This window comes from Hippoglossus hippoglossus, chromosome 17 (genome assembly GCF_009819705.1).
Source record: "Hippoglossus hippoglossus isolate fHipHip1 chromosome 17, fHipHip1.pri, whole genome shotgun sequence".
NCBI classification, from domain to species: Eukaryota; Metazoa; Chordata; class Actinopteri; order Pleuronectiformes; family Pleuronectidae; genus Hippoglossus; species Hippoglossus hippoglossus.
Window position 1 is genome coordinate 7561883 of NC_047167.1, and position 19016 is coordinate 7580898.

At 43.2% G+C, this 19016-nt stretch overlaps 1 protein-coding gene across 9 annotated transcripts in view; it reads right to left on the reverse strand.

Annotated features, from left to right (window-relative positions):
• tnk2b (tyrosine kinase, non-receptor, 2b) overlaps positions 1–19016 on the reverse strand; it is a 54574-nt gene that overhangs the window by 23295 nt on the left and 12263 nt on the right. For 5 of the 9 annotated variants that reach the window (XM_034613563.1, XM_034613561.1, XM_034613559.1 and 2 more), the window contains exon 3: positions 10605–10823. The exons of 1 other annotated variant lie outside the window; for it this stretch is intronic. In XM_034613563.1, coding sequence (XP_034469454.1) covers positions 10605–10688 — 84 coding nt within the window. In that variant the 5' untranslated portion in view covers positions 10689–10823. Of the gene's footprint in view, positions 1–2891; positions 3834–10604; positions 10824–10916; positions 11894–19016 lie in introns of those variants that run through there. 3 more of the 9 variants (XM_034613560.1, XM_034613562.1, XM_034613568.1) reach the window with 3 other exon arrangements.

Consider the following 19016-nt stretch of genomic DNA (forward strand, 5'->3'; position numbering starts at 1 on the left):
TTTCTGTAACAAAAAAGAGAAAACTGAGCTCATGGCCATTGTGTGCACGGCAGCAAAAGTTCACAGCACAATGAAATACCTGCTTAGATACTCGGACATTGACATTTGCAGTCCACTATACATAAACACACACACACATACACAGGAGATAGGGTTGCCATCGCATAAACAAGGACACACAAGGCAAGGGGCCAAATATAGCATGAGCTGCATGTCAATGGGCCAACAAACAACTGCACACTAGTTGTGATTAGACAGATCCCGTATCCATGTGGTGATAATACACCACGCAGCCTGTGATTGCATTCAAATGAGGAAAAAGCACAGAAGTTGTATTTTTGGCTTCCTCGCTGCAGATAGTTCACAGACATCACAGTCTCTCTGCAGACAGAGATACATGAGATGAATGATGCACATCTGGTGTCCATATACGTCGGTGAAGACAAACGAGAGGCTCCTAACACTCTGACCACACAATATATATATATACACTACATCCCTCCATACAACACTGAGTCAGACCATCGATCTTCAACGTCAAAACAAAACACCGAGTTTAAAACGTCATCCATCACTGTCTGCTCAATGTAACCAGCTCATTCTTCACAGAACTCTGAGTTTTAGACCCACGATAAGAGCTCATGTACTCGTCCATAACGCCGGCTCATTCTCAACGGGGAAGTGAACCCGTCAACCAACCTAATCAACTCAGAAATGACAAACATTCCTAATCTGTTGAGATTTACTGGGAGACCTTCAGGGTGGATGCTCTGGGGCGTGGGGGTCAGTCCACCGAGTGGTAATTAGACTGTGAATGAGGAACTTCCTGTGTTGGCTGAGGCAAGGTTACATGGTCCAAAGGAAAATGTCAGAGGGGTCACAGCTTCCTCTCTGTCATTTAAACTTTTAATGGGCTTGGTTAGAGGTCACTTCCTATTGCTTAATGGCTGTGACTGTGAGTTAGAGAGGATTTTCTCTCACACATACAAGTACAGACTTAATACTGGGCCATCAAAAATACAGTTTGCATATGAACAACAGACTGAATATGTTTATATGTTTACCATGCTGCTTCAGAATGAGTGGTCCTGTTCTTTCTACATGCAAAAGTCTGACTGTGAGGACAGACTGCCGGGATACCCAATGGTTATGCCAGATGTCTGTATCCTGATACAAATTCAGAGCTAAGCCCATAAAAGTGGGTTAACTGATATCTCTTTAGAAACGTCCACACATGCAGCTTTGACTCTCAGCAGGGTGTTCCGTCCATTTGTTCCGGTTAAAAAAATTCTGTGAACACAGATCATTATTTGATGTAAGCCTGGGCATAAATCCTCCTGACTGTTGACAGCAGAAATGAGCAGAAATAAGAAGTACTCCCACATAGCGAGTAAATAATCGGAGGTAATATAATAACCTGTAAGAGTTCAGCTTTAGGATTAAATGCAGCTGCAGTCATTTGAATCCATCACCATATTCTGCGTTTTGCTGCATCATGCCTGACCCTTACCCTGAGAAAGCTGATACTCCAGTCGTTTGGGCTGGTCCAATATGTGCTAAGCTGTGCCAGAGTCTGGCATGTGGCATGTTTACTGGATCTGTAGTTCATAATTATAGAGTCTAAAGCTCACGTTTTATCCTGATGATTTACACTTATACGTGGAAAAATGTGATTTGTACAAATGTTAAATAGATAAATTAACAAATGTAAAATAAATTTGTTCAAATAATTTTTTTTTTTAAGTACCAAATATTCATCTGTGGGGTGGAAGTCTATCTATGGGGCATGAACTATTACTCCCATTATCCTCCTAAACGCTGCTCCCAGTCTGATCTTCTCTGGCAGTAAACATGTCAGTGTTATTTCACTGGACGGTGCCAAAGACGCAAGTCAGCTTCCTCTTGGGCCTTTTTCCACGACAGTGTCATAACTGGGGGATGAGGGGTAAAACTCTTAGTGCTAAAGCCTTGTATCATATCTCAGTGAACCTGCAAACTCATCTACAAAACTCATTAAGCCAGGATTGCTCTTGTTTGTTTTGAGAAGGGTGCTGCATTGGAAATACAATGTCATACATCCATTTATAGAGGTGCTTAAGATGGAGATGGGCTCTAGCTAAAATATTTCAACCAACTGACACTTTTAGAGGAGAAAAATTGTAAGGTTTGCTTCATGTGTAGATATTGTAATACGCATAACACCTTATTTTGTGTCTTGACCTTTATATTGGATAAGAAGAGGAGGATGCACATTGCGGAGGTGTGAGGTCAGCAAGAGAAATGCTATGTTCAAACCATTAGGTGTGACTTGTTGAATGACTCTGAGTAAATCCCACCAGGGCCAGAAGTTCCAAGTAGGACTTGGCTCTACCGTATCGTGTTATTTCTAGAAGTTGTGGCTTTAAGAGGAACGTGCAATGTTTCAACACAGTTTTTTATAAAAGCAAACATGGAGGCCACAAGTTTAACACAGAGAGGAGGAAGGAGGGATGTAAGAATTTATACGCAGAGAAACAACATGATGTCCCTGCTGAGAAATGCCTCTAGCCTGAAATCATTCCTCATGGTGGTGGAGAAATCCATGCACACACACACTAACAACAAGCCTCCCAGAGGATAGCCTCAGTCCAGCTGGTGAGTACACACACACACACACACACACACACACACACACACACACACACACACACACACACACACACACACACACACACACACACACACACACACACACACACACACACACACACACACACACACACACACACACGCACACACGCACACACGATACAAATGTTGCATTCTAACATCTGGGTGAACCACATGATCCATGTCATATTACCAAAGCATTCAATTCCTGAGCTGACAGGCGCAGCAGACATCAGACTTACTCGATATACGTGAAAGTGTGCCAGGAAGGGGAATGACTTTTTCAGCTTGTCAAAGCGCCGCATCCTGAATTCCTTCGTCTGGATGAGTGTAGGTGCAAAAAAAATGTGGGTGCACGTTTTAAATGGCCAGAGGTGGCTGCTCTTCCGTTAAATCATTACCAGAGCCACGGTCCTCCCACTTTAACGTTCCCAGTCTCTGAGGGAATTCTAAGAAGCGCACACGCTCTCCAGATCTAGACCCGCAGCTCCAAACCCAAGAGGGGGAAGAAAAACTTCCTACGATCCTGTTCGCAAATCTACAACATTCCATGGCGGGGAAATCCTCCTGTAAGCCCCTTCTTTACCTTCAGCTCCCTCAAGAAGGCAAAGAGGCATTCATGAGGCTCTCTGGAGAACTTAAACAGCTCTGTAATATCCAAGAACAGGCTGGAGAGGGATTACAAGCTGCTGTTTGTAGCAGAGAAAACCTCCCAGCTCTGCCCTGTGCCCAGTCCAGCCATGTGTCCTCCTCAGACACCAGTGAGCCAGTCATCCAAACTTGCAGGACTTCACAAATAAGTCACTCCTCCCTCTCTCTCTCTCCTCTCTCTCTCTGTGTCTGCCTCTCTGTCTCTGCGCGTGCAGCTTCTGTCTGTTTGCTTTTCCTTCCTTCCATCTAGCGTGGGGCTAAAAATAGGAAAGACTTCTCCCCAATTTAACAGCTTGCCAGTTGGGCCGGCAGCAGAGACGAGAGAGTGAGGGTCTCTGGTTTCACATTTTGACAAGATGTGTGTCTACGTGCTTTCAGAGAACAATAATACGACTTGTTTACAGCCAGCTTATGTGCTTTCGCTGAATGTGGAGGGCTCTTTTTACTCAGTTGTTGTGTTTCTCCTGCTTCCTCCCATGTACCCCCTCTCTCCCTGCCTCCTCCTGCTCTTCTTTTCCCTGCTCTGCCGTCCTCCCCCCTCCTGCAGGCCCTCCGACGGTCCGTGCAATGCAGAGCAGTGCGTGGTGCAGAGGACAGAGGCTTCATGGTATTCAGGCCGGAGAAGCATTTGATCCAGGGCCAAAGGGTAACATTCAACTGCAGGATGGAGAGCTTGTTTCCTGTGATGCAACGCCCCCAAACACACACACACACACACACACACGCACACGCACACAGGCACACACACACACACACACACACACTCACTCCTGTCCCACTACTGTCTTTCCTTTTCTCTCAGCCTGCTGATCTATAAATTCACCACAGTGATGAAATTTGACCTTTTGTGCTTTTGACTGTCAAAGGAAGCACTAACCGAGTGATACAGCAATCTGGGGATACATATTATAGTATAGAGTTCTAAATATAAAATTAATTTATTGGCAGACTAATTTTTATAAAAAAAATGTTAGTTGTAAGAAATGATTGGCAGATTTAATACACAAACCATCATCTTCTGTATAGTCACACATCCACATCCACTACATCACAGAGACAAACTCCTGATGGCTATGACAAATTTAGAGCTAAAAATGAAAAGCAGTTGTTCTGACCAGGTCACTAACGGCAGTTTACTCCTTCTCTGTCCCTTAACATCTACTCTGTCCCCATTCCCTCACTCCTTTCTCCATCTCTTCTCTCCTTCCTCCCCTGACTCTGGCCAACCCAACGCATTTTCTTCTTTATTTGGTTCTGCCTTTTATTTCCTGCCCCTAATCCTCCAAAAATGTTATCTCTCTCTCTCTCTCTCCCACTCTGCTGACTAAACAAACCCCTAGCTGCTTGTCAGACCCTCAGGAGTTACCAGCCGCCCCTCATCCTGCCTCTCGTCACACATTATTCAGCAGATTTTGGTCTTTTTACTTCACAGGTCTCTGCTCTCGCTGCTTTACTTTTTCCTTTGATAGTCAATCTATCGACTCAGTTTTGGACTTTGACCTTGGCCTTTCCACTTTGGGTAGTTCTCTCTCTATCCCATTCACTGCCTCTCTCCTCTGCTTCTAATTAGGATGTTTTCTGGAACAAGAAAGAGTGGAGATCAGATGGTGGAGTCGTGGAGGGAGAAGAAAGAGAAAACAACAACAATATGGAGGTTATAAAGTGTTTGATTAAAGACAGGAGAGCAGAGCGTTCTGAACATGTGGTGCTTTGATAATGAGTTTGTTGGGGGGGTTGTTTGTATCCATGGAAATCCATTCACAACAAGACGTGCAGGTATCCACTCAAAAAGGAAATAAATGATGTAAAAAGAAAATTAATTAACAGATTCATGATTATCATTGTGTCATATTTGCATGGTGTCGAGTGTCAAACAGTTGCGTCCCCTTTGGCAAAATGCAACACTAGCATGACTAGTCAGGTGAGAGAGTTTTTCAGTTTCTGGTACGTTTTCTACATCGAAAAATGACTCAGCAGGGGGAATAAATGAAAGACAAAGTCCTCTACTGCCAATGGGAAAGGAGTTAATCACTTTTTTTTAGCGGGTTTCACGTTAAAAACCCAATTGACAAAGGGTGTTAGTAGAAATGTGTTTTACTCAAAAGAGTGCAATGCGGTTGATAAAGTAATTATACATGTTTTTAGTTCTTTTGCTATGATCAAACCAAGATTCTTAATCAAGCTTAAAGAAAGGGAGGTGACTTTTAATCACAAACACTGACATGATAACACATGAAGCTACAATGGTTACAAGTCTACAGATAATCTTATTTTTCTTTCACATGTTTCATGAGCAATTCCCCCCCCCCCCCGTGTCTGAAGTGTGAAATCCTTCTGTTGTCGTCTCATTCTCACAGTCACTCAGACCCAAAGCTGATGTCATGCACACACACACACACACACACACACACACACACACACACACACACACACACACACACACACACACACACACACACACACACACACACACACACACACACACACACACACACACACACACACACACACACACACACACACTTTTATGACTATGTGGCTTATTTCCTTGAAGGGGAAAAGGTTGAATAAATTCAACGTCGTTACAATGAAAAATAGTGAACAGATGTTTGTTTAAGTTTAGTTATATAACTCACAATACTATGAAACAGATGACTTAAATAGGACTTTAATAACACACATTCCTTCAAATCAGCAGGAAGAAGCCTGTGACTGATTCTTTGACCGAGTCATTAGTGTGTGTGTGTGTGTGTGTGTGTGTGTGTGTGTGTGTGTGTGTGTGTGTGTGTGTGTGCGTACAGTTATGACCACTTGAACATCACTCCTCACATAATGATGGTGCTCAGGAAAAGGAGGAAACCTGGTGGTGACAGTAGAAGCTGAACTGTGTTTAGTGGAGAATGACACACACTGGATGAAACAGTGCTTTGGTTACTGTACTATCAGATATCTGTGTCAAATCAATGGAAGGAATGTGTCACAGTCAGCTGCCTCCCGACTAAGGAGATTAGACAAATACGATTAATGGTCAGTAAGCCAGCCTGCAGCTCCACCAAGACACCATGAGGTGGCACCAAATGTTATTGTGGGGACTGGTGAGTGATCTAACTCACTGATGTTGCTTCTACTCTAATAGATTTGAAAACGAATCAATTAGTTATTAGCAATGACTGCAAAGCTCAACCTCTACTTTTCACAAGTCTGCGTTTAAACTCACACACTCATTGTAAAAGTCCATCACATGCCCCTTCAGTGTGTATAGGCTGAGTTGTGCTTCCTCAAACCAGTGCGCTGTTCAATATGAACCTTGATTTTAAATATCATTAACTGGGAACAACTGGGGAACTAGCTTCAGCTGATGTTAATGTCATCACTTCCCTTTCGAATAATATGGTCTGGCCTAACCGGTACGAATGTTTCCCCTTTGTCCTCTTTCTTAAGCACACTGAGATGATAGACTGAGTGCACATGCACATACACATCCTGGAATATCTGAGACACCTGCATAAGGAAACTGTGACATGTATCACTTCTGATACAGGTTCCTAATTGATGTCTGCCTCTTCAACGCGACAAGTATTGTAATTACTGTGATCAGCAAAACCAGGACATATGATGGCAAACCTTTCACTTAGTTTCTATTTAGAATTCAAGCCCCTTATTATACTGTTTTCAAATCAAACAATGTACAGCTACCTACCTGTCTGAGCTGCATATTCAGGCACTAACTGAGTGGAGACTAGAAGCGTCTCTGTGTGCAGACGCCTATATTGACAGCCAGAGTGTGAGGCATTTAGGGGACATCTGTAAATTGCAGCTACAGAAATAATGGCTTACAATCTCCCCCTCTCAACAGCAACAGTCTATTTAGACAATGATTTTTTTTTACCATTCAACCGTTACCACAACCACATTCACCTTATGAACCACTGTGACATAAAAAACATATTTGATGAGTAAATACCATATATGATCAGAATGAGACTCAAAGCAGGAGACTGATGTAACATGTAAATGTTCTTGCAGGGCTCCAACACTTTGCCCTGTTAACTGTTGAATATGTTCTTATTTAATTTTAAGTGGGTCGTTTCTCATGGACATTTAAATCAGGGTAAATAGAACTCTTGTATTTCACTGTGGCTCTTGTGCCAGATTTTTAAAGGACCCTCGCACGCTACTGCACGCCTGTCTAGCTGTTTATATCTGGCCTTACACACGCACACACACAGACACACACTGTTGTGACTCACTAGCTGTATTATCATGAATTGACATCATATTAGTAGCTTGCCTGCTAATGAGATTATGAAGAACAAAGCTCTGTGTGAGGTCTACATTATGTCTGAGTGCTGTAACACACTCACATACATGAAGCGGGATTCTGTAACACGATGCTCACTGTACACAGACGCAGGCACGCAGAGGCATGCACTCACTTCAGCTGGATTCACATTGACGTACGATGTTGGGAATTAAGATAGCTTAGTGGATACGGGTAGACGCACTGCCAGAGCATTTCTAAAATAAGTTGCAACCTTTCGGTGGCAAAACATTCATCTGTGGTTTGGTGTTGGATGCCAAAAACTGGAAAAGCAGAGTGAAGTAATAGAAGTGTGATTAATCCCGATTACAACTCTGCAAGCAAAACATCTATACACACCCGCACACACGCTGCCTCTGAGGCCTGCATGCACAGACAGACAGAGCTGCGTCATTTGTGATCTCACAGATAATAACCCTCTGCCAGAGTCTGGTGTTCATGTTTTCCCTAAATCCCTCCACCGTCCACGGCACCACATCACTCACAGAGTAAGGAGGGGGGGTTATGTGAGGGTGGAGGAGAGCTGACTGTAGGAATGAAAGGGGCCCTGGATACAAACAGGCCGCCTCCGGGCCAGAGCTGAGCATGTGTGTCGCCTTTTGTCAACACAGGTTGTTTTGGTGGCTTGACTTAATATGCATAATGCCAGGGACCCGGAACAACCCCCACCAACACTTGCCAGTGTCGTCTGCACCCAGGACACCCAGCCAACCTAAGCCAACCCGCCTCTGATCCCCTAAAGCTGGTTAAAGAGGGGAAAGGAGGGTGTTGGTGGAAAATGTCGGTCAAATGTCACGATTGACCTCCCGCACACAGTCGACAGTATGTGGACCAAAAATCTAGGACAACATGTGCTCCAATAAGATAATGGGGAGTAATTATTCTCACCATATCTTCCGTTTGAAAAAATATATATAGCAGATGCTTAATAATACTTCTGGACTAAACCAATTTTCAGAAAGGGGTTTAACAACAGGGGCAAGGCTCGCTCACTAATCCCCTCATGCTCGACAGGGGGAAAACAGAGCAAAGGTACGTTTGCTTTCATAAGGTATTTTAGTTTGTCACCAGAATAAAACGGACTTCTCTCTATTTTATTTCCTGAGTCTCTAAGGAGATGAAGTGGACGTATGCAGTGTGTGGGTCGTGTGTGTGCGGATGAGAAAACTGCTGTGTTCAGCACAAGGCTGCAGCTGTAGAAAGAGGCTGATCTGATTCAGTAACCAGGACAGCTGCAGCATCCATCGGCTTAACTCCACTGAACTAGCACACAGTCCCTAAACAGCACACAGTCCACATTCAGGACATTATAACTGTTGCACAGATCAACACATTCATCCAGGCCATCAGATTTTCAATACGGGATTAACCCCTGCCCAGCCACGCAGGACTGGAGGCTGTGGCAGTGCACACTGGGTGGGAGGAGGACCGGCTGCGTCAAACACATTTTCCCACCAAAATTATAAAAATCATATATAATTATTGCAAATTTAAGAAACACTTGATATATTATTTTTCTAGATTTTTAAAACGTCTACAGATTGTGACTGAACATACTCATACACAAACATTGCTAGTGCGTGGGACATGTTACACTGTAAAATCCTCATCAACAATCAAACACACATTCTATATAGAATAATGACAAACTTAAGGAAAAAGTGCATAAGACACACCCTAATGCTATGGTAGTTTTTGTTTTTTAATGTAGCCTGGAACCATTAGTATATCATTCTGTCACTATGCAACTAAATAAAGAGTTAAAAAGGCAAAAACATCCTCGTAACAATGGCAGCGCTGGCCACATAAGGCCTCGGCCTGTCAGGGGTGGGAGGGAATGAAATGTCATACGTTGCCTGTCACTGTTTCTATTCTGCAGCACTTCATCAGCGACCTCATCATTTTGTATTTAATAACACAACACACACTGGGGCCTGCCCTGTGTGTGGGTGAGAAGGGCTGTGTATGGTGTCACTGGATTCGGGGTGGTGTTGACATACAAGTGTAAAGTTCTAGTCCTGTGTGACAGATGAATGAGTGATTTATGAATAGAATTACATTCAAACAAACCAGGAGGTCTTTTTTTACAGAGGCATCTGACTTGCAGTGCATTATAGCTCTACGAGTTTCATGTGTCCAAATAAGCCATGGCTGTGGGACAGTAAGCCACCAGGACGCTGAACCTCCATCCTTCCATTATATATATGTTTCTTATCCCAGATGACATTGAGCGAGAGGGGGGGTACACCCTGGACAGGTTGGCATCATATCACAGGGCCAACATATAGAGACAACCGCTCACTCTCACATTCAGACCGATGGACAATTTAGTGTCACCAATTCATTTATCCCTGAATCTGCATGTCTTTGGACTGTGGGAGGAAGCTGGAGTACCCAGAGAAAAGGACACACGGGGAGAACATGCAAAGAAAAGACCCCAGCCGAACCAGCATTCGAACCAGGAACCCTCTTGCTGTGAGATGACAGTGCTTCCCACAATGAAATCATGAAGCAGCGAAATGAAATTTAGCCGATATTACTCTCGTTATTTAAATGAAACATAAAATACTTATTTCAGCCCAATTTTTATAGATAAATATTCCTGAAAATAATACAGTTCCTCCCTGCATGCTTCTTGGTCACATGAGTAAAAGGGACGTCACCAGAAAACGGCTACCTGTGAAAAATAACCTAATGTTTCTTTCTTTGCGGGTAATGAAAGGAACACACACAAATGCTGCACATCCAAATTCACATCTGCACGCACAACAAATATGCATATTTAAAAAAAGAAAAAAAACACTGATTATTATCCTTATTAAAGATCAACTTATGGGAGAGATACACATCGCAGGGAGACGGCCACAATAGAATTCCTAACACCTGCTGAAATGTCTGCTTGCTCTTTATCTGTCAGCCATGTTTGTCTAATGCAGTGTGACAGGACTACTACAGCGTAATCAAGGGAACTGCAGGAGTCTACCTCTTCATCATCGCTGGGCGCGCGTTGGTAGTCGGGCTCTGAGGTGTCCTGCAGCCTCTGGTATTCCGCCGTCTCCCCCATCATGGGGCTCCACCACCCGCCCGGTATTTCCCCGGGGCTACGTGTCCTTAAAGTGCTCAGATAGCCACAGCTCCTATCAGCGGGCAGCCCACGCACTTACTCAGCCAGTCGTTCAGTCAGCCTGCCTCGAGGTCCACACTGTCATTAGGAAGACAAGTACAGGGATCCGCATGTTATTCACAGTTCAGGGTTACGTTATTTCAGATGCTGGACTCCTCCCAATACTCCCACCTTCATTGTCTTCCTCATTTAGGTTGAGTCAGCATATGAAGAAAATGGCCGGACAATGAATTCCTCATTTTCACACAGTGAGTACAGGGCTGTGTTCACCGACTGACCAGGTGATCAGATTTTACATATGACTTCCTGCAGACAACGATTCTTCATGCAGCGGGAACATAATCCTTATCTCAGCATTGATGTGTGCAGGATTCTTCCTCCTCTGTTAAAAAAATTAAATACGATCCGCTTTTTGAAAGAGAAGTACAGTTTCGTGTCAGTGGTTTCAATCTTCAGAGAAAGCTTCAAACGGTGCAAAACGGATCATTTTGCAAAAATAATTTATTGATCGTTATTGTCCCAGAAGGCGAGGAAATCCCTCGTGGGTCCTCGGTGCTGCTGCAGTCAGGATGGAGCGCTGGGATGATGCAGCCGAGGTGTGGCGCTTGAGGGTGACAAATCTGTCAGGCTCTATTTCAGTCGCCCCGTCTGATGCCACGATAATGACCTCTACCCTCAATCGCTCTCTTGCTCTACACCTCGCTCTCCACCTCGCTCATCTCTGTTGTCTCTCTCTCGCCTTAGTGCTGACGCATGCTCCTCATATCTGGCGATGCCCCTCTCTCTCTCCCCCGTTTCTATTTCGGTGCCCCAGGCATCACTCCAACCGGCTCACTCCTCTCACTCCTTGCCAGGAGTGAAATATCACAGCAGCAAAGAGGAGAGATTGTCCAGGAGCTGCTTTTAATATTTTCACCTGTGTTTTTTCATCCTTCCTTTGTGTGCTTCCATTTTTCTCCCACAGATCTTGAGCAGCTGTCCAATCCAACAGGCAGCGCAGCTATGACGATCACGTCTAAAGTCTGAGAGGATTTTTAACGCTGCTTTGTCCTAAATGGACTTCCTGGTTGCTCAGTCGATGCCTAATCCCTCGCTGTTGTTGTTATTGTTTTTCCCCCCTCCTCTCCTCTTTTCAGTCCTTCACCCTCTAACCCGCTTTCCGTAGCCCTCCACTCATTTTATTTTTTCCATTTCAGCCCCTGCTCAATGATTTGGTGAATGATCGCCTCCTCTATTACCGTGGCAACATCAACCAATCCCACCTCCTCCCTGCTCTCCTGTGTCCTGTAGTGACGGCGCTCCAGTCAGCAGTGGTCCTGATAGAAGCAGCCAATGACGGCGATGCAGGCCGACAGGGGAGGAAGGGGGAGGAGAGACGAGGGCCAGAGGCAGGGGAGCCCTAATGAGGAGAGTTAATCTTCCCTCTGAGAGGGAGAAAAACACTGCCATGCTGCTTTGTGTGTGTGTGTGTGTGTGTGTGTGTGTGTGTGTGTGTGTGTGTGTGTGTGTGTGTGTGTGTGTGTGTGTGTGTGTGTGTGTGTGTGTGTGTCAAAAGTACCTCTCCACTATAGGGAGGGTATCCAGGCCATCTGGATCCTTGCTGGGAGGACATCTGGATGGAGGGGAAATAGAATAAAAGAATAATGTGTGTGTGTAAGTGTGCGTGTGCGTGTGTGTTAGTGTGTGTGTGTGTGTCTCTGGGTCTTTCCCAAGCTGTTGTGTGACTACAGCACCATTGCATTCAAAGCACTGATGCCATTGACCAGGGCTTTGTTATATTTAAATGACAGCAGTAGAAAATATCGGTTTAAGTACACGTTGGCTAATGCACCTCTTCTCCATCCATGTCACTCACTCCTTATTCCTCCCTCTTTTCTATCCTTAAAACTTCCTTTCCTCTCTTTCTTGTGATTATCCTCTGTCCTCCACCACCCCTCTTCTCTCCCTCTCTCTCTCTCTCTCTCTGAGTCCACTCTAGTCTTGTCAATGTCCTCAGGCCAGTTATTCGCTGCCCGCTGAGCAACCTTTGCTTTTTTTTTTGCTCTCATTCCTCCGCCTCTCCTCTCCTCTGCCCTGTTGTTGACTCTGCTCGTCTGGAGGCCGGGCTCTCACACATGTGACCCGCACGCAATATCGCATCCTAAAAAATGCAAACATGCACACACATCTCGCTCCCACGTGACAAACAAATAGTCCTAAAAAAATGAAACAAACTGTATGTGTCCCGACACAATACATAACCACACAGAGACTCACATGCATGGGCCCTTCTTCTGCTTTTTTCTCTGCATGTCTTTGGATGTATAGTTTGGGTTTTTTTTGTCTCTGGGGTTTGGCATTGTGCTGCTCCTCCTATTTTGTCGCACAACTCATTTTAGAGTCAGACTGATTTTTCAGTTTTCTGCGGTGTACAGAGTGTAAGTGGAGCAATCAGATGCTCCCAACCGCTCATTGGACAGTCCAATGAATTTCTGGCATGTCAGAAATTTGGGTCGGCCTTCATCAGGCTCTCGCACAGTTGAAGCAGTGTCATGAGTCAATTCCCTAAATCAGCAGCTTTTCCCTCATTGTGTCTGCGTGAAATGGCAAAACGCAGAAGTAGGAAATGTGGTTTATGGCAGGAAGCAATTGCGGAGCAAGAAAAAAAAAGGAGAGAAAGGGGTTTATACAGTGTGGTGTCGCTATAGTGATCAGTTCACAATATAAAAGCCTCGAACATATTTGCTTCCTTTCTCCAAAATAACTCCAATATCTTCCAAGCCTACATCCATATGCTGACGGCTCTTTTTTTGGACGTCTCAGTACACAGAAAGAAACAAGGATCAGCGCAGCATGTTTCTCCCTTCTTAGTATTGTAAGCAAACAAACTTCAACTTCTTTCAAAAAAACACAGGTTGGCAGCTGGAGGAGCCAAGGCAGCACAGGGTGTGAGCAGTCTGGTTGTGTCAGACAATCTGACCGTACAGTGGGAACACATAAATCATGAGTTTTGGCTCGTACAGTGTGAGGTGGAATTTAACAACAGCATTTGTAAAGTCGCACAGTGTATGCCCAGCTTTAGCCAGATTCATCAATGCCTCTTACACCAACCTGTCTACAGTTTATCAATGTATCCCTCCATTTACGTCACCTTATACACTGTCAGAGGAACTCAATTGACAGCCAGTCAATATCACTATCATCATCTCTCTCTATCTCAGCAGTGTCTCCCTCCCTGAGCTATTTGTGGATGCCCATTGTTTCCATCTCTTTGTAAATGATATAATGAATGAAACAAGGACTCATCACACTGAACTGTCAGTATAACATGCTCAGTAACATCCACTCTGCCAATGAGTACTGTCATCCCACATATTACACATGACTGTGTTTGATACACATACAGAGACACTGCAGCTGAGCATCCCGTTCATACTCCCCACGCTGGCATATTAAAAAAAACAACAGATGAAACAACATTGTCCTGTAATAAGATGCCTCTGTGAGCGAGTTCCATTGAGATGAGACGTGACACAGAGCTGCTTTGGACACTTAACATAACATTAATAGGGGGGGACATAATGTGATGTGTTGGCCAATTGAAGCAGTGATGAATGGAAGCAGGGCTGAGCTGTGGTGTCATGTGGGGTCAGTGCTGCTCATCCCCTGATCAAGTTCACACGCTCCCTTACAGACGGCATGGCAGTTCAGGTTAGTAACACAGAACATAAAACTGACCATGTGATAATTATTTCTATAGTCATTTGAACTTTACAAAATGTCAAAAGAAGATTAGTGCCTTTTGTTCCAATTGTTAAATATGTGGACAATACAGTGGACATGTTGCTGACGTAGTGAGATTACAACATGTTGTAAACAGACATAACAAACTAACTCTTGCATACATTAGTGTTTGTACCTTATGTCTCACCTGATGGGAAGTCTGTTTGTACCCAGGTTCTCACATTTACCCTCCATGTTGTACAGTGTGCACAGTGCACACGCATCACACCTCTGACTGTGTTTATTTATTCATACAAATTAATCAGGGAACATCAGAATAAACGCAAACACTAAAGATAGTGTTTGAGTTTTTGCCAGAAATATTGATTTATGTGCTGATGTGTTCATCATTTTGATATTCATCATCATGTTGGATAATTATTGGTAACCCTGAATGTGTTCTCAGTATTTACTACATATGGGCGTCAAAAGGAATGTGCAAAAAAAATCTATTTACAACAGTCAAACAACATTAAATACAATTATATTATATTATTATTTCAAATGACGTAAAATCTTTTAATGCTGTGCTGTCACTAAATTGTATTTCATTAGACTCTAAATTTGCTGTTTTTATGAAGCACTTTTTTTATTGTATTCTTGTTCAAATCTCCTAAAAGAGGAACTTTCCACAGATGCTGATGATTCGGAAAGCGTTTCACAAATTCTCTTCCAGAAACCTGGAAAAAGCTCTTTAATATCTAAATACTGGACTGTGACCTTTGACCCCAGGGGCTTTGTCAGCCATCTTATGTCAGGGGGAAGGTAAAGTCGAGTCTGTTAAAACATGTAAACGCCTTCTTCTTCCCCATGATGGAGAGCATAAAGAAGCAGAGCAGACAGGCTGTGGGTGTAAACGGCTCTATGTTCCCAGCCCAAACACCACAGGCTGTTCTGACCCTCCCTCTAAGAGACCGATCAGAGTCCTTGAAGACTGAACGCACCGACTCCTGGGTCTGTGCCGTCTCTTTACGACTGTTGGTGGGTCGACTCTGGGGGCAGCACTAAGCTTTCGAACAGGAGCTGGATGAAATCCCTGATGTCTGCGACTGATGTGGGGTTCATCGGGTGGAAATATAATCAGGGTAGTAACTAGACAGTGCAGCAGAAGAGGTTATGGTGTACTGTATCTATGATGGCTCTGTGGAAATTATTACGTTTTCTTTGGAACTTTATCATATTGCTGTTATGCTATATGTGATATCTGTATTAACCAGCAGATCGAAAGCTAAAAGCAACATGCTCAGATTGCTGGAGGCCAAATTAATAACTGCAGACTGATATCTAACAATATAATAATACCCATGCTTTGAAAAGTTCTTTTCATTTTATAGATTATGATCGATTAAAATAGACTAAAATGAATAAATATTTTCCATCCTGTCATTATCTATACTGCTTATCATTTTAAGGGTCAAGGGGGAGCTGGAGCCAATCCCAGCTGACAATGGATGAGAGGTAGGATACAGCCTGGAAAGGTTGCCAGGGCCAACACACACACCTACAGTCAATTTACATTCTGCAATTAACCCCCCCAAACAAATAAAACCAACAACAACAAATACACAAATTAAATATTTCAATGACGCAATCACAGGAAGTAAAGATTCAATTATAAGAATACAAAATACAGAACATCTTGGTTTCCAAATAATTTATATCATTTCACACATATCTAATATACTGTACACGTGTATAAAAGATGCACTGTATATATTCATCCAGCTATTCAAAACTGAAATTCAGCACAGTATAGGGAACCTACAAGAGACGAATCAAAAACTGTTTCCATAAAAGATAAATTATTTAAGTTGCTTTTAAACCGATGTCAAAATGTCTATAGTTCATCAACTAACGGACTAATTGAAAGTGAAAATGATGCTCACTTAATGTGGATGAAGCTACAAACACACTGAATTCTACACATAATGCATCATCAATCTTTGGAGATCTAAATCGTTCAGCCTCTATTCTCCCAGTTTGTAATGAGGGATTTTCTCTTATACATCTGTAGTCATCAGGCTCATCGTGGTTGTTTTCTCATTACTGTCGTCACGTGCTTCCGTCCTATAACTGTAACAATAACATGTATGTGTGCAATAAGTGCAGATCCTCTGTGTGGAGTTTATTCACATCCATGTGATCATAGGTTTTCAAAAACTGATGAATTCTTAAACAACTGGACGTCTTTTAAAACCACATCAAGCTGCAGAGACAGTTTACTTCACAACCTCATCACCCTCTCCTCTCCCAGAACTCATAACCCTCTGGTAACAAATCAAGTACCAATCCACCATGTGCACACACTTTGAACACAAAATAGTTTTGTTTTAACAAAGATACAATTCTAATTACAACAGATATTTTTTATATGTTGCTATAGTTAAAATGTATTTTTGCTTTGGGCATGTCACACTAAAAAACCACCAACATGAAGGAAATATTTCTTCTTAAAGGCCACGGCAGCAACACCTACTCACAGTTTCTGGTCAGAGAGCAAATCTTGTTGACTTAGGCGATGACTTCACCTGAGGCTGAAAAACACCACACATGCTCCCAGATGATTCACCACTCCACGATATGAAAAGAGACGTTCACATTGACCAATGACTGAGTCAGTGCTCCTAAGAAAATGTTGACATATATACGTCACCGGCCAGTGAGGAAGCTGATGTAGCTGTGGTCAGGGTGTGGACCGTGGAGAAATGGTACAGTAGCTCCTTCTCCTCTGCTTATATCTGTTTCTCTGTTAGCAGGATTACTAAAAAATACTACAACTATTTTTTTATTTTTTTTTAAAAGGTGGTGGAAGGGTGGGGTATGGGCGAAGTAAGAAAAACAAAGCATGCAATCCTTATAAGAACTGTATAAAACCAGATTTTAACTGCGCACATAAAGATCGGTGCTTTTTACATTAATTACATTGTCCATTTATCTTTGTATTCAAGTGGAATTAACTGCATAAAGAAAAGTGACCCTGCTACATGTGAACTTGCCTTCACGTGGTGTGGGAATTATCAGAATTCCCAGCTATAAGAAAATTGACACAAACTCTCCCTCAAGTCGGATCAACAGCCCAATTGTCTGCGGAAACTTTGGTGGACGAATTGCTGACATCAGCACCTAAAACCGTAATTTTACAGTCAGCTCTTAAATAGTAGCTTTTAATGTATAGTTGTCGAATGTTGCCCTTTTGTCATTTGCCAACTGTTCGACCGTCTCTAACAACTACCTCACACCACTATTTAGCCAGTATGTTTTTAAGGTAAATAAAGGATTTGGATGCCTGTGCGTCACACCTGATCCTTTATCTTTGCTCTTTGTTATCATGAAAATATCCGAAAGATGTGTCATGGTGTTGAAACACTGTAAACAAATTAAAACGACACATTTAGTTTACAGCCGCCATGTTTTTTTTCCCAAAGTCCGACATCAAAGCACATGAGCACATTGGAGTCACCTACACATCTCAGGAAATGGGACCTTCTGAGGAGCACATGTAATATGCAGTGTGTGAGGGATACAGCCTGATATACAGCATGTACGTCATTCTGACTATAGTGTCCAGTGGTCACATTTTCATTAACAACACAATTAGCAGCTTGAAGTTAAAACTGTAAACTAAATGAAAAGGGTGTTGTTGAATGTGGCCCTCAGTCCAGCATGCTCGGTTGGGATCACTCAGAGTTTGGCAAAGAGTCAAACCTCCCACTGATTTCCATTCACTGTTGAACACGCGATATTTCATTCACAGTCGTCAGGAGGAATATTGTCCTCGGCAAATCCACTCTCATCACCCCTGCCCTAGAAAGATTTCCACTTCTCCTCAATCAGAGGGGGACAGGCATGTTCAATAATTGCACTGTGGACAAAGGTGTGTGAGAAATAAAAGAATCAAAGTGTGTTCTTCTGAGAGTATGTGACAGAGAACGAGCGATAGATATACCTCCATGCCATATAATCCTCCGCTCTCATGCCGTCTTTCTAGGAAGAGCTGCAGGGGCACGCGAGTGAGTGATGGCTTTCCCTCGTCCCTGCAGGATAAACAGGTGAGATTTAAGAGGGTGATCTAAAGCCTGTGTGGGCCAAACCAGGCCAGACCAGAACAGGATTAGGGGGCAGGAGGCTTTTCATCTATCTGTGTGTGTGTGTGTGTGTGTGTGTGTGTGTGTGTGTGTGTGTGTGTGTGTGTGTGTGTGTGTGTGTGTGTGTGTGTGTGTGTGTGTGTGTGTGTGCGTGCGTGCGTGCGTGCGTGCGTTGACATTGAACTGACACTGCACATACTAACTCATTCTCACCCTCAGCTCACATGCCAACCCTGTACTGGAATCAGTGTGTGTTACCTTCCATTTAAACTGCATTGCTATCTATAGCCATGTTAATAATAATGCCATATTAATGTTTCAGTGGAATTATGTGGTGATAAAATGAAAAGTTTCTGTGATCACTTAATAGAATTCTGACACCAAACATTAATTGATACATTTTTCCATTTGTTTAATTGATTAA